Source organism: Microcebus murinus, chromosome X (assembly GCF_040939455.1).
Source record: "Microcebus murinus isolate Inina chromosome X, M.murinus_Inina_mat1.0, whole genome shotgun sequence".
NCBI classification, from domain to species: domain Eukaryota; kingdom Metazoa; phylum Chordata; class Mammalia; order Primates; family Cheirogaleidae; genus Microcebus; species Microcebus murinus.
The window spans coordinates 42,340,330-42,361,782 of NC_134136.1; the positions used below are offsets into that span (position 1 = coordinate 42,340,330).

Consider the following 21,453-nt stretch of genomic DNA (forward strand, 5'->3'; position numbering starts at 1 on the left):
GTTTTACTATCTATCACTATGAGTTCAACTTTTTTTTAAAGATTCTACATATAAGTGAGTTTATGCATTATTAGTCTTTCTGTGTCTGGCTCATTTCATTTAGCATAATGTCCTCAAGGGTCATCCATGTTGTTGCAAATGGCAGGATTTTCTTCTTTTTTCAAGGCTGAATAATGTTCCATTATACATACTTATATACATATATATGTATACATACACACACACATATATATATATATACATTACATTTTCTTTATCCATTCATCTGTTGATGAACACTTAGATTGTTTCCATATCTTGGCTATTGAGATTAATGCTGCAATGAACATGAGAGAGCAGATATCTCTTTGAGACAGTGATTTTATTTCCTTTGGATATTGTAATTTTAATAAGGAATGTATATTTGGTCTTGTCCCCACTTCTGGGCACACAGCTCCTAAAACCCTTATGCAATCTCTTAAGTGGTAACTATCCTTTTGTATGCTAGTGAGATTAACTGGTGGCTAGGAAGTCCTGGATAGCCACTGGGTAGGGGTTTAGTTACCAGGAGAACCAACTATACGATTAGAGGGTTGTAACTTTCAACCCCACCCCCTTCACCTCTGGGTCAGCAATGGCCAATGATGTAACCAACCATGCCTACTCAATGAAGCCTCTTTAAAAAGCCAAAAGGACAGGGTTCAGAGAGCTTACAGATTGCTAAACATATGGAGGTATCTGGAGGGTGTCATGTTCAGAGAGAGCATGGAAGCTTCTGTTGGAGCTCAGAAAATAACACCCCAAAATGAAGGCCTCAGAAGCAAAGTTTCTCTCTGACCATCTCCTGCCCTCCTGTCTTTTGTCCCTCATTCTCACCAGAGGCAAGGTATAGAAACTAAGATCCCTCTTCCCCCTGTCATAGAAACTAGAACTCCTTTTCCCCAAAGCTAACCATAGAGCCTTAAAGTATTACTCTAACCTTCTCCCACCTTTCTAACAGCTGGCCATAAGGAAATTAAGAAATTAAGACTCTCATTCCAGAGGGGTCCCACCCCTTACCCAGAAGGAACAAATGCTACAACAGAGAAATCAAGAGGCCTTGCTAGGTTTCCCCACTCATTCTATTACCATTAGCTCATATCCTTTCTTTTCTTTGTCCAAACACATTTCTATACAGCTACCCCTGCTTCATCAAATCTAAGCATAAAATGAGGTAGCTTCCTCTGTATCTTTGGGTCTTCATTGTGACAGTTCCTATGTCACGTAACACTATGATCAAATAAATTTGTTTTGCTTTTCTCTTGTTCACCTTTCTTTTGTTATAAGGGTATCGACCATGACCCTTATGATGGGGAGGAAAGGAATCATACTTTTTCCAGCCCTACTAGTTGACAATCCTTCTCACACACCTTGCTTGCCCTATGCATCTCTTCCATCCAGCTATTCATTTGTATCCTTTGAAATATCCTTTGTAATAAGTTGGCAATAGTAAATAAAGTGTTTCTCTGAGTTCTGTGAACCGCTGTAGCAAATTAATTGAAACTGAGGAAAGGATCGTGGGAACATGCATTTATAGCTGGTCAATCAGAAGTATAGGTGAACAATCTTGTGGGACTGAGCCCTTAACCTCTGGGATCTGATGGTATCTCCAGGTAAATGTCAGAACTGAATTTAATTATAGGACACCCAGTCAGTGTCTGCTGGAGAATTACATGGTGGTGGGAAGAAAACCCCACACATTTTGGTGGCTAGTGGTGAAGCATTCTGTACCGAGAGTTAGAATAGAAAGAGTACTTTGGTTTTTTCTATCTCTTACAGATATATACCCACAAGTGGGATTTCAAGTTTATATGGTAGTTCTATTTTTAATTTTTTGAGGAAACTCCATATCATTTTCCTTAATGGCTGTTCCATTTTACATCTCCACCAATACTATACAAGGCTTCCCTCTTCTCCACATCTTCATCAACACTTGTAATCTTGACTTTTTGCTACTAGCCCTCCTAACAGGTATGAGGTGATATCTCATTATGGTTTTTGATTTACATTTCCCTAATGAATAGTGATGTTGAACATATTTTCAAAAAGCCATTGGTCATCTTTGAAAAAATGTCTATTCAAGTCCTTTGCCCATTTCTTAATTGAGTTATTTGCTTTTGTGTTATTGAGTTGTATGAGTTCCTTATATATTTTGGATACTAACCTCTTATAAGATATATGGTTTACCCATATTTCTGGATATCCATATGCAAAAAAATTAATGTGCCCCCCTTTGTTTCAATAGAAGCCTTTCAGTGTTTTGGTCTCTGTCTTTCATGTTAGAGATTATTCCTGCACTGTCTAATGATCTGTTAGCTATCTGCTCATTTTCAAGAATGAGATAAAAAGCCAATGAGAAGCTCTGTGTACATGGAGAAAGTTTACTGATGATAAGCTTCCATCTACCTAGTAATCAGACAGGGATTAGCCATTTCATCAGTTGACCCCAAAAGATCAGTATATAGATAGGTCTTTTCTCCTGGTTCAATCAGTTTACCAAGGAAGAAACCCACCAATGCTAACTGAGATACATAAGACAGGCTGCAAGCATTCTGGGGGCAAAGCAGGAGAAGTCTATTGGTAGATCTCACCATTTAGTATGTAAGCATTCACTGTTTTAAGTATGGGGTCTCACTCCTGCCCTGCCCTAGCTGTACGTGGAGCCCTTGACTGGTTCAATCCCTCTATAGCTGTACTTTCCAATATGGTAGCCACAAGTACTCAATAGCCACCATGGCTCCTGTATTGCACACTGCAGGTACAGACATTTCCATCACCACAGTGAGTACTAATGGACAGTCCATCTCTAAAAGAGTAAAATCAGTCTTCTGCTGAGGCAAGGAATGAGTCATTTGGCCACTGAACTAAAGGAAAGAATCTAAGGGTCTACTTACTTCTTAAAGTAAATTCCAGGCTTCTGCTGAGGCAAGTAAGCCCCATGTGTGGGGCTGAGGGCAAGAATCTGAGGGTATAAATCTTAGAACTCTGGTATTAATATTGTAGCCACCAGTCATATGTAGCAATTTAAATTTAAATAAATCAAAATTAAATTAAATTAAATTAAAAATTTGCTTCCTTAGTCTCACTGGCCATATTCTAAGCATTCAATAACCACACGAACAAATGGCTATAGTATTGGATGGCACAGATTAAATGATGGCACTACCATCATTGAGAAAGTTCTACTGGACAACACTGTCTTAGAAGTTCCACAAACCATCACATTTTCGGTCCTTAATCTTTATATGCAGAGTTACATGCTTCCTCTAATACCCAAGCCATTCCCAGGTTTTTGACACAGTAAATCAACTTTCTTCTTGTTGCCTTTTCCCACAGCAGACACAAGTATCACCTTTTCCCATTCAGCTAAGGAAGCTACTATCAGGACTCCAGCCAGTCTTTACTTGAATTAGAAAATGTATCCCCTTTGGAATGAGTGGAATGTACTTTTGTAGTAAGAAAAAGAAAATTTTTCTTCTGGATGTATGCAAATCCTCTACCAGGACACACAGCATGGAGGTAGAGTGCCATTCACTGCCATGTGCTCCTCAGCCAGATACTCTTGTGCAGTGTAAGTAGAGGCAATATTTACCACTATTCCACCTAGTTTCCATTTCCCAAAATTCTATTAACATCTCTTCTCCACTGTTCTTTTCTCTTTCATACTCTTTGTCCTTATGGGTTTATATCTTAGTGTATTCCTTACATATAATTTTGATGCATTCCATGTGGATTTAATCCTCACTTAACTAAAAATCAGGATTAATATTTTCCACTTGTATCTTGTTCTATTAAAATTTCATCTTTCAGTGCCAAGAATGCCACTCCAATCAATCCCACAACAAACCCTAAGTAGATACATACCTGAGTAGGAAATAGGTAGAGACTTCCAATTCCATCTTTTTAAAATAACACTGACAACCAGAATTATCAGTTCACAAGCAGAAAGTTGTAATCTGGGTTTTCGAAATGCTATTCTAGAATCTAAGCTAAAACTCCTACAAAAGTGAAAAAGTCATTTCTCAGAAAAACTCTTTTAGACAATAGTAGTACCTAGACAGCAAATCAATTCCTAATTTAGGTACTTTTTGATTTACCAGTCACGAACAGATAAAATCATGAACAAAAATGAGAAGAAACAAGTATCATATTTTTATTACAAACCTGTGCTGGTGGTACTTGCAATGGATTGCTATCCAAAATTATTACTTGTAAATGATGCATCTTCCTGTAACAAACTGGAATTTCGGTCACTTTATTACAAGAGAAATCCAGCTTGACTAAGGGAAGATCTGCTAATTCTGTTCAGAAATGAAAAATAATTAAATTAAATCTTATACAGTTAATCTCTTAATTATGTGAGTAAAAATAGTGAACATCTTACCATCTGGCAAAACATGAAGATTATTTCTTCTTATATTTAGCTCTCTGAGTGAATGTAATTTTCCCATTTGTTGGGGAAGGACCTGAATCTCATTACAGCTAATATCCTAAGGAAAACAAGAAAATAAAATTATAATAAACTGAGAAGTACAGATATATTCAAATTTTTAAATTAAAGCACATAGTTAATAGTCAGCAAAAGTTACCTCTAATGTCATTTCTATAAAGATGGATCATCTGGCAGATTTCTATTTGTATTATATAATGAAGTCAACCCAGCACAATCAACAGAAATTTTTCTGTACAAAAGTTTAAGGTTATAACTTAGTAACTACATAAGTCAACCACTTGAAAAGTCTCAACTAAAGACCAACTTTCACCCACCAAAACCAGAAGTAAGAATGATGCAGGTGCTCTTCATGCAGAGGTAAAATAAAAGACTAAAAATGATCAATCATTGTGATAATCTGTCAGTAATTGTCTTAAGATACTTGGTTAGGCAGAAACTAAGAAATTCAAAGATTTACAGATGTGAGTTGGAGAACCAAAGACTATGGTCAGGGTCCATTCAACTAAATCTCCTTCTCCAAAGGGATACAAAATATAAGGGGTTAGAAGCTCAAACATTTGTGGCTCACATCACAACTCAAAGACATTCTAAGAGAGCTGAGTTGGAAATTTCTCAGGTTTAAGTTAAAATGTAAGCCCTGATTTCAAGGTAAACAATATCAAGTTTTCATAGTAGGAGAATAAAGAACAGTTTAAGTTAACTATGCTCTCCCTTGTCTCTTTCTTACAACAACATCAACAAAATGAAAAGAGAAATTGACAACACAGTCTCAGATAGTAGTCATTCCAGACATACTTCAAATGAAATTTATATTTGACTGCAATTGTCCCAAATTTCCAGCTTTCACTGAAAATGATATTAACTTGGAGGAAGAGGAGTGGTACATACATTGAGTTTTACCAAAAGTTAAAAAAAAAGACAAAAGGATAAATTCAAAATAATGTTAAAGCCATGTAGGGAAGAATCCAATAAAGCTATAGATGATTAAAAATATATATTCTACATACTTCTTTTGAATAATATCTAAGGCATCATCATTCAACAAGGAATATTTACCAAATACTAACTATTTGCTAGACACTATTCTAGGGGCTCAAGACACATCAAGGATCAAAAAAAAAAAAAAAATTCCCGCCTTCATAGCTCCTCATGGAGTTTATATTATAGGGAGAGGAGTAGATTATACAATATGGTAGAAGGTGATAAGTGATATTCTAAAAAAAAAAACAGACAGAGCAAACAAAATTGCTGTGCTATCAATAGTGGGGAGGGATATTAGCAATTTAGATCATCTCGTGGAGAAGGTGATATTTCAGCAGCATTATCAGAGCTGAGTGAGCCATGCCAAAATATAAGAAAGGAATATTACAGACAGAAGGAACAATAAATGTAAAAACCCTTAAGCAGAGGACACCTGACCCGTACAAAGAATAGCAAAGAATCTGGTGTAGCTAAAGCGAACTGGGCAAAAGGAAGAGTAGGATGGTGAGAGGGATATGACTTTCATTTTTACTCTGAGAAATGTAGACAGGAACCAGAAACTTTTGAACAGAGTAATGACATACTCTGACTTAAATTTTGACAAGATCACCTTAACTATGTGTTCAGAATAAACTATTATTCAAATGATAGATAATAAAAGTTTGAGAAAATGTCCTTTAAAGAAAATACTATTGCTTCTTTCCGAAGGTCTGAGCTTAAGATTGACATATGAAAAATCCATAGAAATTTAATAGATAGATGCAATTTCCCAGAATAAATAAACCCAGGTATAAGAAATGAACCCGCTCCAATGGATATCTACAAAATACTCTGCTGGAGATTAGAAACCAGAGAGTATTTCCTAGGTTTCACATGACAGAATTTCATTATAGTTGGTTACCACATTCTTTTCAATTTGAAGAGTATTATGGGAAAATATTACAATGATAGGCAATATCCACAAATTCATAATGTGATTTATAATTGTCCATTGGCCATCCTAATGCTATCTATCCATCTACTGTTACTGATTTCAAGAGTTTAAGGCATAGTAATTTTATAGTTCCTTGTAAAATATAACTATTAAATATTTTTAAATATGCTACTTAAATAAAAATACAGTCAGCCCTCCATATCCATGGGTTCTACATCTGTGGATTCACCCAACCGCAAATAGAAAATGGGAAAAATGATGGTTGTATCTGTCCTGAACATGCATGGACTTTATTTTTTGTCATTATTCCCTAAACAATACAGTATAACAACTATGTACACACCATTTACATTGTATTAGGTATTATAAGTAGTCTAGAGATGATTTAAAGTATACGAGAGAATGTGTGTAGGTTATATGCAAATACTATACCATTGCATAGAGGACTTGAGCCATTTGTGAATTTTGGCGTCTGTGGGGGTGGGAAAGGTGGTGTCCTGGAACCAATCCCCCAGTGATACCATGAAACAACTATAGTAGAATGAATCTAAAAGTCCTAAATATTTTTGATATTTCATTTATCTAAAAGTTATCTCATGTAATATAATTTTAAAAATAGGGCCAAAAACTCAATGAAAGAAATGAAAGAAAAAGAAATTACAAAGGCATAACATTTTAAATTACATTTATAAAATCTTTAAAAACATTAACAGTCCATGTTAAGGAAAATAATGGTTCCCTTTTATTATGAATTTGTTAGATCACATCTGAAATCTCTGTTCATTTTTGAGTACAACATTGAGAGACCTTAACAAAAAGGGACATTTTCAGGATAGAAATAGCTAAAAATAAAACATCATGAAAAGGAATAAAGGGGCCAGGCACAGTGGCTCACACCTATAATCCTAGCATTTTGGGAGGCTAAGGTGGGAGGATCACTTGAGGCCAGGAATTCAAGATCAGCCTGGGCAATAACAAGATCCTGTCTCAACAAAAAAAAATAAAAAATTAGCTGGGCATGGGAATTAGGCTGCCTCAGACACACACGCAAAAAGAGGTGTCCCACCACTGAAAATAAACAAGTAGATGCGTCAGGGATTCCTGCATTAGGAAGTGATTACATCCAATCACTTCTAAGATCTTTTATAACCTCAAAATTCTATGGTTCTAAAACATAATGTGAAATTCAAGGAAGTTTCCTTGTATTATAATTGGACATGCAGGTATTCCTTAATGAATAAAAGATATTCCTGAAATTTCTGTTCATTACGTTATATTTTAACATTAGTTTCCTATTACAAAATTGTAGATAAGTTCCTCAAGAAAATCTTTGGCCCTCCAAACACAATAAAGTTATACTTAAGAATACTTTAAAAATACCTATTTACTGGAAAAACATTACACAAGATAAATGAGAAAACAAAAAGAAGCAGCAAGGTATAGTGAAGTGGGAATAACCAACAGATATGAAAATAGCTCAATGCCTTAAGGATCCAATTATGCTTCTCTCAGAGTTCAAATTCAATGTCCTTTAATACCTAAAATGTTATGTTCAATTCAACTTTAAATTAGTCTATATTTCTACAATCAATTGCATATAATGGCCTCTTTCCATTTATCCTGGTCCCAAGAGTATCATAAAATCACATCAGCATATAGTAGTGGAAGAGTTATTTTCGTTAATTCTACTATTTTCAGGCATTGTATTCTCTTCTTTTATCCCCTTTCTCTATGGCTCTATAGTAGCCCTGTAAAATATTAAAAAAAAAAAAAAACCCTAGCTTTTCTCTAAGACCTTTACCGCCCACGAAATGGATAAACAAATGCTTATCCATCTGAAAAGTATTTATTAATGCTTGTAAGCAAGCCGTCCAACTTCAATAGGACTTAGGAACAACCAAACTTTTCTTGTGGCTGAAAGCTAAAATCAGACATAAGTAACAGTACCTCAAAATTTTTCAAAAGTAAATTTTGACATGTACCAAATTATTCCTTTTTTTAAAATTACAGTGAAATTCCATAAAGGAATGAGTTAATCCTCCAAAATGCAAAAGTATATATGATGCATATCATATTCAATTAATACAACTATTTTACTCACCAACTCCATTAAATCTTTTAACTTCCCAATTTCTTCTGGAATGGATACCAGTTTATTATTACTGACGACCAAAACTTTAAGGGGAAGATCAAATAGGTATTTTGGCAATGTTGATAAAAGATTTCGACTGAAAAGAACAAGAAAGTCTCATTATGAGAAATATGTCTAAAACCTGACATGTTATGTTGAAAAAGAACAAATCATCTGTAAGTAAATAATAATCTTTTACAAGTAATAACTAAATAATCATTTAAAAAGTACTTACTTTGTCTCAGGCACAGTGCTACATTCCTTATTTGCACTGTCTCATTTAATCCACACATTAACCCCACAAGATAGATAGTTATTATTTTCATTGTACAAATAAGAAAACAAAGGTTAAAACTGGTTTAAGCGACTTGCCCAGGTATAGCAGGGATCCAAACGAAAATCTGACTGCAAAACCTGTGCTGCTACCTCTGATACTCTCTTACAAACCACCAGTTCTCAAAAACTTAGAATGATTCTTCTAACCTAAAGAATGTCAGAACTTTGCTCTCTGGTATAATTTTGGTATATTTAATACCTCCATACCTCTACCTAGGGAAAGGCTCTAAGGACAAATCTGCATGTACTATGTTCAACTTTATGAAAGAATGAATAGAACTATACCTTCAAAAACATGTAATAACCCTAACCCATCCTCTTTTGTTACGCTTTAACAGCCTACTACACCCTTAATCTCAGCTCAAAGCTGATACAACATTCCTACCTCTGTGGATACATTTAAATATAATAACAAATAATATTTATTGAGCACTTAATACATGCCAGGTCATGTTCAGAGCAGCTTACATGAATTAACTCAACTAACACTTTTAATTAACACTCACAACAATCTACTTTAGGAAGATAGATACTATCATGATCCTCATTTTACAGATTAAGAAACAGTCCCAAAGAGATTAAATAAACTGCTCAAAGTCACACAGCTGTTAAGTGGAAAAACCAGGATTCAAACCCAGGCAATCTGATTCTGGGACCCTTGTCCTCAAACTACTATGGTCAAATTTATATGTCAATGCAGATTGACTGACCCAAATGTTCCCACTACCAAAATAAATAAAATGTTCCATTCCATTTACATACTATTAATAACAAGCACTGATAAGCAATAAGCTATCATTTTTCCTGTTTTTCAAAGTGACATTTATCAATCTGTACCTAGCATATTGTGTAACATGCACAGCAACAAAAGCCCAGTGTTACTCAAGTGGGGACTGCAAGACCTTTTACTTCATTTTACCCCTGCAGAGGACATCCAGAAACACCAGACTGGCTTCAATCACATGGCACAAACAGACTTCAAAGAAAAAAAGACAATGCCCCTCAACTAGCAATACTGGCTAGGCTGCTGGAATGTCAAATATGCTAAGGGCCTGTCATATTCCTTCATACATTCAGAGTCAAGCAGGGAAAATGGGCACCTCCACAATGGAGCACACGAGGATCTTATTGCAGGATTGTACTGAAAAGTAGGTGTACTGAAAAGTAGGTGAAAAGTATACAGATTGAGAGAAGAGTTGAAAAATTATTTGTAAAGTTTTTTGAGATATTTTCACCAAATTTTTTTTAAATGGGAAAAATAATGACAAATTCATTCTAATACTTTTAGGCCAAAAAAAGTTAAAAAATTAATCAGTTTATTTTCTTCCCATAGAAAGCACGTTCAGGCCAAGTGCTTACACCTGTAATCCTAGCACTCTGGGAGGCTGAGGTGGGAGAATCCCTTGAGCTCAGGAGTTCCAACGAGATAAGCCTGCGCAAGAGTGAGACCCCATCTCTACAAAAAATAGAAAAACATTAGCCAGGCGTGGTGGCATGCACCCGTAGTCCCAGCTACTGGGGAGGCTGAGGCAAAAGGATCGCTTAGGCCCAGGAAGTTTGAGGTTGCTATGAACTACGATGACCCCACTGCACTCTACCCAGGGTGACAGACTGACAAAAGAGTGAGACAATGTCTCAAAAAAAAAAAAAAAAAAAAAGGATACTGAACCCCCTCTTCATTCCCCCTTTAATAGTAATAAAATTTTTTTTTAATTTTTTTAAAAAATTTACTAGATTCTGAACTTTTTGACATTATCCATGTTAAAATCAAATGTAGTGATAACTGGGCTTTTTTTTTTTGAGAGAGAGAGAGAGAGAGAGAGAGCAAGAGAGATCCTGTCTGGCTGTGACCTCTGAATGCTGAAACTATGAGTTTTCTTCTGTGCTGGCTCTATTGTTGCACATGCCCAAGAAATTCTCATCAATGAAGCTGCACACTCTGTTGGCAGGAGTCAGGTAGAAAAGTTGGCAACCAAAACTTGCTCAGTTCTATCTTTCTTTTCTAATGATAACTTTAACCTCCCTGATTTGCCTCCTTTTTTGTTTCCCTCCTATTGCATCTCATTCTTCTCCCAAGTGGTCATAGGATTGTTATCCTTTGCATTTACATTTTTGTCTTTCCTTTCCTCTTACTCTGCTTTCTTGTCCATTTGAATTTATTTGACTCTTAGTCTCTTTGGATTATTCTTTTAATAGTTTTAAAAAAATTCAACACACACTTATTGAGTACCTATTATGTGCTAACTACTGAACTAAGTGCTCGTTCCTGTCCTCAAGGAGTTCAATATGTCAATGTGCTTTAAAAACTGGTGTTACCCCAGAGAGGAAGAGAGGGTGATTAAACCAGCCTGTTAGTTAGTTGGTCATTTATACATACATGGAGTTCAGAAGAATGGACAAAATGACTTTTACTCCCAGTTTAAGTCACATATTCCAACCAATATGAGTCAACAGGCAATGTACATATTTAGTGGCCCCTCACTCTGCCACCCATTCTCAAGGGACACAAGACCTTTAGATTCCCAGGGTCCAAGAGAGAGATGAAGAAGAGGCAGGGGAGGTTTCTTTGTCTCCCCCATGGCCTCTGGCAAGTTCCTTTTCTGACGTGGGTCTCCAGATTGAGTAGTCAATCATTGTCATTTTGGGAGGCCAAGGTGGGAGGATCACTTGAGGCCAGGAGTTCAAGACCAGCCTGAGCAAGAGTGAGCCCCTGTCTCTGCAAAAAATAGAAAAATTAGCTGGGTGTGGTGGCACATGCCTTAGTCCCAGCTACTCCATAGGCTGAGGCAAGAGGATCACTTGAGCCCAGGAGTTGGAGGCTGCACTGAGCTATAATCACACCACTGCACTCTAGAAGGGGCAACAGAGAGAGACTCTGTCTCAAAAAAAGCATGTTCATTGAGTTAGCACAATCATCTTTCTCCATAATCTGGTTTCTTCATACTAACTAATAAACCACTAACTGTCATTTTTTTACTATATGTTTTAGAGAGAGCCAAAGGTATTCAGTCACTAGAACAAATATTATTTCAATATAGTTTATTCAAAAATTGTTGTGACTGTAAAAAAAAATTAGAGATTGACTTTTAGGGATAATAACAGGAAAGAATCAGAAAGTTTTAGCAAAACTATTCTAAGATATAGCATACATGTTCATAGAAAAGTGTAATTCAGTTTTTGGCAAATCACTTTTTTCCACAAAAGAACAAGAGAAAGACAAAACTTAAAAATATCTCACTTTCCTCAAACCTCTCCCAAGTCAGGCAAAGGAAATATATACCTACTTAAAGAAATGAGTAGTAACCTAAATAACTGATATCTACCAAAGGAAATTTCTCCCTCACATTTTAATGGGCAAAGTAGTTTCAGTTAAAATAGTATGTACTGCCAGGTAACACCACTGTGGAAGACATATAAAAGAATTAATATATCATAGTAAAAAGAGAGCATTACTATTTATGTATATTAATTATATTTATTACTTCCTTGTATGAGAATTTAGGCACCATGGTTAATGAGAGAGAAGAAAATATCCCTTCCAGCTGAAAAAAAAATTATAAAATTAAGTCACAATATACCAGTTTCCATTCGATGTCACTTATTTGGCAGAGAAAGTCTTTTCTTATACTTATTGAATGTTCACTCTTTTATAAACATAAGGTAAGAGCTATGTATGAATGAGAGCTCTATGGCCAGACTGCTTTGATTTGATTCTGGGCTCTACAATTTGCTGAATATATATAAATATGGGCAAGAAGCTTAACCCAATTTCCTCATCTGTAATACAGGGATAATAATGTACCTTCGGTTTCCTCATCTGTAATGCAGGTATAATAGAATCCATTTCAAAATGTGGTTGTGAAGACTAGATGAGATGCCTTGTGGGTAAGACATTTAGAACACTGCCTGGCATATGGTAAGCACTTATTAAGAATAAACATCAACTGTCATCCAATTATAAACCTTACCCTCAGAATCTATTCATCCTTGAAGCAGAAACAAGAAGTCACAACAGTGAGAAAAAACAATTCAAGCACTCTTTCTTTATAATGTTTCACATAACTAAGAATGCATATAAATAAATCTGTATTGTGGTGCTATGATTTCAGGAAAATACTTATGGTCGAATGTCTGGCTACTCAGTGAGTGAGGTCTAAGCATTAGCAGGCATGCATGGACATTATCAAGGGGCCTGTTAGAAATGCAGGACCCACAACACACCCAAAGAATTAGAATCTGTATTTTAAAAGATCCCCAGGTGATTCCTGTACATTGAAGTTTAAGAAGCACTGCTTTCAAGAACAAGACCAAAAGCTTATACAGTAATATGAACATATAGAAATATATAATAAGATACTATTTAGATAAATATAGACTACATAGCCAAACCAAACACATTCTTTTGCTACTAAAAAGGATTAGAAACATAATAAAAGCCAAAATTTCCTTTTTTTTAATTGTTTCCTTACCTAATGTTAAGGTATGTTAACATTTGCAGGTTTTTAATGGCTTCAGGAATGTTCTTGATGCAATTATGATATAAATTTAATGTTTCCAGGGGTGCAAATAACCAGACTTCAGAAGGAATTTCTGTAAAACGATTTTTGGAAAGATCTGAAAAAAAAGTGTTTTAGTGTCAAACATATGCCTATATCTATGGTAATTAACAGGACTATTTACATACTTGCTGAATCATTTAGAATCTAAGCAACTACTCAAAATATTTTACAATATTATCCACCAATATCTTGAAGGCAAAAAACATCATTTATAAATATATTCATATATGTTTGTTAACGAAATGTACTTGATATGCTTCAATATATCTAAAATCCAAATATACTATTTATCTTCTCAAATATCAATGAGGAATTCACTCTAATCTTTAAAACCAAACACACAAAAAACCTCCCATGTTCCCACATCCCCCTTCATCTACTTCTTCCTCCTTTACAGCCAAACTTGCATAAATATACAACACAACTAAATTTCTTACTTACCATGTACTTCTCAACTCATTGCAATTTGGTTTCTACTCACTCTCATGTCCATCAAGGTTACCAAAGCCTCTATATTAATAATCACCCCATCCATCTGAAAACATTCTTTTCCCTTGGCTTGGAAGACTGTACTTCTGGATCTCTTCCTGTTATGTCTCTGGCTACTTCTTTAGTCTCTTACTAGATTTCCCTCTACTTGTATCATAACTGTTAGTATTCCAATGGGCTATGAAACAGGTACTCTTTTCTTCTTAAAATATATACTCTACTGGGTGATTTTAGCCAATCCTAGGGCCAAATTATATTTATTTACTGACAAATTGCAAATTAAGGATATGTCTAAACACTTATGTTCTGATCTTCAGGACTTCCTCTTGATATCTCTCAGGAACAACTTCAAACTCTACAAGTATAAAATCTGAACTAAAGATCTTTTTCCACACTTCAATTTCTCTCATCTCAGACAATGTCACCAACATGCTCCCAGTGAGTTGCTCAAGCCAGAAACCTGGCATTCATCTTTGATTCCTTCTTTTCCTAAATTATTCCAAGTACATACAAATACACTTCCATTCATTTAAGTTCTCACAAAATAAAATTATGAAATTATTATGACCCTTATTCTTCTATTAAGCATTTATTTATTAAATGAGACATTGAAAAGTACTTAGGACATCATGTGGCAGGTTGAAAAGCAAACATCCTAAATAAGCATATCTCAATCTGAGCACTATGGACATTTTGGGCTGGATAACTGTTGTCAGGGACTATCCTGGGCACTGCAGGATATTTAGCAGCATCCCTGGCATCTACCCACTAGATGCCAGTAACACCCTCCATCTGTGACAGCCAAAAAATGTCCCCCAAGGTGCATCCCCCTCACCACCGTTGAGAACAACTGCCTCAATAATTATGAAATTAGTTACCTTATGATAGAAATTTACTTTGCTTACATTAGTCCATTGTATTTATTTGGTTAAAAACATAAGAATGGGCCGGGTGTGGTGGCTCACACCTGTAATCCTAGCACTCTGGGAGGCTGAGGCGGGAGGATTGCTCGAGCTCAGGAGTTCAAAACCAGCCTGAGCAAGAGCGAGACCCCGTCTCTACTATAAATAGAAAGAAATTAATTGGCCAACTAATATATATAGAAAAAATTAGCCGGGCATGGTGGTGCATGCCTGTAGTCCCAACTACTCGGGAGGCTGAGGCAGAAGGATTGCTTGAGCCCAGGAGTTTGAGGTTGCTGTGAGCTAGGCTGACGCCACGGCACTCACTCTAGCCAGGGCAATGAAGGGAGACTCTGTCTCAAAAAAAAAAAAAAAAAAAAAAAAAAACCAAAAACATAAGAATGTTATGTATCTCTGTCAGAGAGAACATCTAGTCTAGCTTAGCCTACTGTACCTCATTTAACATCTGGTCTGCCTTCATAAGAACAACCACCTCCTATCAGTAATGCTCAACATCCTCACTCTGAGGGATGAGACATAGTTACACAGCAATATAGTCAATTCTCTTTCTAGAACATTAACACATGTATTAATATATATGTAATATGTATTCATATATATGGATAGAGAGAAACAGAGAGAAAATAAGAAAGATTGATTCTCTTATCTAATGTAAAATTTTATAATTGACAAGAGAACATTAGTTATGATTATGTAATATGAAAATTAATTTGGATTCTTCTTCCTCCCACCATAGGATTCTGAATAACTTAATAAAATGATAGAATTACTAGAAACCAAAATCTTGACTTGAAACAAAAGTTTCTCAATATTCTGGCTTACCTCCTTTAAACACCCAAGCATCACTCAGTCCTATTGCACAGGAAAAATTAACTCACTGTTTTTAGTTTATGTTATGTTTCTTTTACATTTAGGGTTTTAGCTCATTGTTGTAACTTCAGAATCCTGGGAGTTGAAAATTACTGCTTACAGTTAATTTGAAATCCTAAAAAAAAATTATGCCCGGTTTGTTATTCTGTAAGTACTAATAAATAATATAGTGGTCCCAGAGATAGATGATGGTAGCTTGTACCAAGATTGCAAGAATAGGGATAAGAGAAATAGATAGAATGATAGAATTTGATATTTATTTTGGAATTAGTACTTACAGGAAATAGCAAGGGACTGGCTATGTGGGAGAAATAAGAAGTAGGAATCAAGGATGGCACCCAAGATTCAGGCCTAGGCACCTAAATGATGTTATCTAATAAACAGTGGGGGTGGAACAGGATTTTTGTAGTTTCTGCTGCTGGGGGGGTTGTTTTATTTTTTGAAGCAGAGGTGCAAACAAGGGTTCAACTTTATTTGTGTATAAACTGAGACATCTGAAAGAGATCCCAAGGAGGGTTGTTAAATGGACACTAGACAGATGATTCTGTATCTCAGAAGTGAGTTCTGGGATGGATATATAAAACTGAAAGTTGTGGGAGTATTGTTAGTACTATAAAATCACAAAAATGGAGGAGATATCACTTAATATCAGAACATTGAATTAGAAAGAGATCAATAATGGGCCAACAAGAAGGCCAGCACTTAGAAGATGAGTAGAGAAAAAAACAGTAAGCAAGAAGACTAAAAATAATGGTGATGAGAAAACACAGTAACCATATAAAGAAATCAAAGAAATTCACAAAGTGACAGGAAAAAACACTAAAATATCAGTATTAATAACAAGAGTTGGCCGGGCGCGGTGGCCCACGCCTGTAATCCTAGCTCTCTGGGAGGCCGAGGCGGGCGGATTGCTCGAGGTCAGGAGTTCGAAACCAGCCTGAGCAAGAGCGAGACCCCGTCTCTACTATAAATAGAAAGAAATTAATTGGCCAACTAATATATACAAAAAATTAGCCGGGCATGGTGGCACATGCCTGTAGTCCCAGCTACTTGGGAGGCTGAGGCAGGAGGATCCCTTGAGCCCAGGAGTTTGAGGTTGCTGTGAGCTAGGCTGACGCCACGGCACTCACTCTAGCCTGGGCAACAAAGCGAGACTCTGTCTCAAAAAAAAAAAAAAAATAACAAGAGTGATTTTAATGATTTAAATAACACCAAGATATTATTTTTAATAACTTACATATGTTCTTTCCCCTCCAAAAAGATTATTTAGTTAAATTACAAAATAATATTATAAGCTCCCTTAGGGAACTTAATTAAATCTCTATTCATAGACAATTTTCTGAATGAGTTCATGTATTCATTTAGTAAACACCACTTAAAATTATAACAATTATTATATTAATTTAATAGAATTAAATCAAATAAAGCAAAATAAAGTCAAAATTAAAACTCAAGCTATTATAAAGTCTGTAATTAAGGAAATCTAATTCTTGGATATTTCAAATTTTAAATAGGTATAAACATCCTTTCTAAAGTATTGGATAAACAAAATAAGAATGCCAAAAGAAAATATAACCATGGAAGGAAAGATGAAAAATAACACAAAACAATTTGTATCTTAATTTCTTAAACTATCTTATACTAACAGCACCTCATATTTTTCCTCAAAAAAGTAAAAGTTAACTTTTATACAGATATAATGGATAAAATTTAAACTAATTTAAAATTTTTATCTTGTGATGTACAATTAATAAGAGCTTTTATAACATTAAAAATCATTTAATTTTCACGCCTGTAATCCTAGCTCTTGGGAGGCCGAGGCGGGCGGATTGCTCAAGGTCAGGAGTTCAAAACCAGCCTGAGCAAGAGCGAGACCCCGTCTCTACTATAAATAGAAAGAAATCAATTGGCCAACTGATATATATATAAAAAATTAGCCGGGCATGGTGGCGCATGCCTGTAGTCCCAGCTACTCGGGAGGCTGAGGCAGAAGGATCACTTGAGCCCAGGAGTTTGAGGTTGCTGTGAGCTAGGCTGACGCCACGGCACTCACTCTAGCCTGGACAACAAAGCGAGACTCTGTCTCAAAAAAAAAAATAAAAAAATAAAAAAATAAAATAAAAAAAAATAAAATCATTTAATTAATATGTACAAAGGGCAACTAGAATAATATGACTAATAATGAACATATACTCAAGAAATACATGCAAAATTGGTATTTTAATAGAGTTCCAGCAAAAAAAAAATATTTCCATATAAAGATGGGAAAACCAGCTGCTAATTTACTCCCCATTGGGAGATTCATTTCACGATAGTTTCAAAGTCTACCTATTCAGGGGATACACAGGACTTGAGAAAAGACAATTACAAAGATGGTTCAACTTTTTCACACACAAAAAGATTAAAACTTATTATTTATCTTCCTATAGTGAGTTAAATGGTGGCCCTCAAAGATATCAGGTCCTAATTCCTGGAACCTGTTAGTGTTACCTTATATGGTAAAGTTTTTGCAGATGTAATTAAGGATCTTGCAATGAAGAGATTATCCATGTGGGCTCCAAATGCCATCACATGTATCCATATAAAAGGAAGGGAAAGGGAAATTAGACACATTGAGGAGAGGGCTACATGAGAAGGGAGGCACCCTTTACAGTAATGCAGCCAGGAATGCCAGCAGCCACCAGAAGCTGGAAAAGGCAAAGAATAGATTCTCCCCTAGAGCCTCCAGAGGAGGCATAGCCCTGCCAAAACCTTGATTTTACCCCCATAAAATTCATTTTGGAATTCTAGTCTTCAGAGATGTGAGAGACTAAATTTCTGTTGTTTAAACCATTAAGTTTGTAGTAATTTGTTACAGCAGCCATGGGAAACTAACATATACCAAAATAATAGTTTATCAGAATTAATGAGAATGCCTGTAAAATTTGTAAAAATATCTGTGCTTTTTTTTTCTTGTGCACTAAGATGATACCTCAGTTAATTAGTATCCTTAGGGATAAGCACCTTTATAACCACAGAACTCTTTCTGTCTCATTTTTAATCATAAATCATATCAAGCAGTACTGGCAGTAAATCAACAGTAGATATCAATAGATTGCTGTGTAGTGTTTCCTGCCTTCCTTCAAGATACTCCTTGCAAAACTGCTAGGAGCCTGTTAGAGATGTTAATAATCTTATATAATCTGATCTAAATTATGTTCTGTATCACTCTTAAGCTTCAAAAATCAAAGAAATTTAGGGAAGGAGAGGAGAGAAGTCAGACAGAATGGAAATCTGTTTGTTGTCTCCTAAACTGCAGCCACGATAGCCACAGATGTGTCCATCTGCTGCCCAGTGCAATTCTTGGCCCACTGGCTAGCATTTCTGCCAAAGTATAGAAAATGACTTTCAGAAATTATACTATTATACTATACTAATTATACTAATTACAGTTTTATCTTATTCAGTGTACAAACGGGTATGGGAGTTTTTTTGAATACATTGTTAAAACTTAAACTTAAGTTTAGGTGCTATTTAATAACATAGATTACCATAGTTCCTCTTATTTAAAGAATCCTGGATAATATCTGGAAGCCTAACCCATTTTTACCTCTGGTAGAAATTTAAGGCCAGATAGACCCTAAATGCCATGACACGTTCCTTATAAGAGGAAGGCAGGGAAATTAGACACATTAAGGAGAGGACCATGTGATTTTTATCTCTGGTAAAATTTTTAATAATGAAATGTGTTGTTGGAACACATCTTCCTCATTAATAGAGATATCACAATAGAATTTTCTGCTTAAAAGAACATGAGGGTTAATGGAGAAATAATTTGAAATCAGAACCCTAAATTCACACCAAAAATACCCTAAGTGAGATTGAGACACTATATACACACACATACCCCCCATATGCTAGATCAGAATGCCATGTACTTTGCATAGATTATTTCTAATCCTTATAACAACTTTGTGAGGTAGCTACTGTTCCTCATTATACATATGAAGCAAAGACCGAACAGCATGCCCACTGCTAAAAAAAAAAAAAAAATACTAGTAATAACTAACAGCACTGGGGTTCCTAACTCAAGATGTGACTTCAAAGCTCATGTTCTATGTGTGATTTTCCACTCCTCTACCACTACTATAACCTCTTGTTCCACATTTCAAATATTCTGTCCCATTGGAACCACAAACCAGGGTCAGAGGAATTCCAAATATCTTAACCACATCCACATACATACCCAAGATTGCTTCTTGCAATAGGAAGCAAAACATAAATCTTACTTCAAATCCCAATTTTGGGTTCAGAAAATAATGAACACAATCATAAAGTCCTCAGCTATTCCTAATTTACCAATTCAGAATGGTTTCATCTGACTCAACATACAGCTTTCTTGACTCCTTAAAGAGATGGGCCCTTATTAATTTTTTAATATTTTTAACCAATTCAATAAAAAAGTATTAAAGAAAATTATTTAAACAAGTTTCATCCAAAAGGGGATAATATCTTACAGGCAAAAACCAGGTTCTGAGTACCTGTCAAAAACTTTGAAGGGTCTGAGATTTTACCCTATTTGTAAACCACCATGGTAGCCTAACACTATTGTATGGATGCTAGCACAAGACATGAGACTCCTGTGTGAGAGACAAAGAACTTTATTACTCACAGCACAGCACATGGCACAAGCAACATATTTGTGTCAGTTCCCCTTACACGTTAAATCCCATGGAGGTGACATAGATGGGCCCAGACAGATGCATGCACACATAGTACATCACATTATAGGAGAGGAATCTGAGCTGAGAAACTCAAAAATGTTTTATAATAGTAAGCATGGCTTTTCTTTGTTCTAAAGGAGAGATTATTTCACAGGACAATAAGCATGACTATCCTTTGCCCTGGTGAGAGACCCTCTCTCTCATTCTTCTGCCCTTTGCTTAGGAGGGAGGCACTATGTCTATCTTGTAGGGCTGTTCACTGTACAAACAGCCTTGAAAAGACAGTCTGGAACACAGGGCTGTTAGTACCTCACTTGCAAGATGTACAGAAACATGAACCCATGGAGAATTGTCTCCGAAAAGTACCATTCCTTTTCCAGCATGCCTTAGAAGTTGCAGCCTAACCACAGAGAATACACAAGATAAAATACTTAAATATCTTAAGTATCAAATTATCTTTGGTTCTGGGATAGAGAAGGGCAAATCCTGATCCTCACCTTCTAAGCCTCATTCTCTATATTTCCCAGGTAAGCATGCTGACTTGACTTACAGTCTTTATCATTCACACAATAAAATTCCATTAAGCATGTACTATGAATTAGGCACTAGATATTAAGAGTCTATAAAAAGCTCAGACACCAACCCTAGGTCATAACAATTCTTGTTCTACTCCAGCACCACTAATATCTGCTTAGATAATAACACTTCAGTGAAAGAATACAAAAGAATCACCTTCACTTAGTTCTACTAAAATTGTAATTTCTACAAAGCTCTTATGGCTGGACCAATATCACATCATCATTGGGGTATATTTCAAAGTTCACAGAAATCGTATGTACTAAAAAGGGAGGGGTAACTATTATATAGCAAATGAGCACTAGACTAGATCTGAATTGCATTTCAGTAATTCCACTGATTGTTACTTATAAATCATTGCCAAAATCATTTAATTCCTCACTATTTCACAGATATTGGAAATGGGTATTCTGCAACAACCTAACAGCCCTCAAAGAAATAGCAATAGAAATGAAAGGAAAATTATCAATTTGTATATAA

At 35.6% G+C, this 21,453-nt stretch overlaps 1 protein-coding gene across 3 annotated transcripts in view; it reads right to left on the reverse strand.

Annotated features, from left to right (window-relative positions):
- The window catches only part of LRCH2 (leucine rich repeats and calponin homology domain containing 2), a 110,495-nt gene that overhangs the window by 69,416 nt on the left and 19,626 nt on the right, over positions 1–21,453 (reverse strand). For all 3 annotated transcript variants that reach the window (XM_012749519.3, XM_012749514.3, XM_075999574.1), the window contains exons 2-5: positions 13,323–13,467; positions 8,488–8,614; positions 4,403–4,508; positions 4,183–4,319 (exon numbers count right to left, since the gene is read on the reverse strand). In XM_012749519.3, coding sequence (XP_012604973.1) covers positions 4,183–4,319; positions 4,403–4,508; positions 8,488–8,614; positions 13,323–13,467 — 515 coding nt within the window. The remainder of the gene's footprint in view (positions 1–4,182; positions 4,320–4,402; positions 4,509–8,487; positions 8,615–13,322; positions 13,468–21,453) is intronic.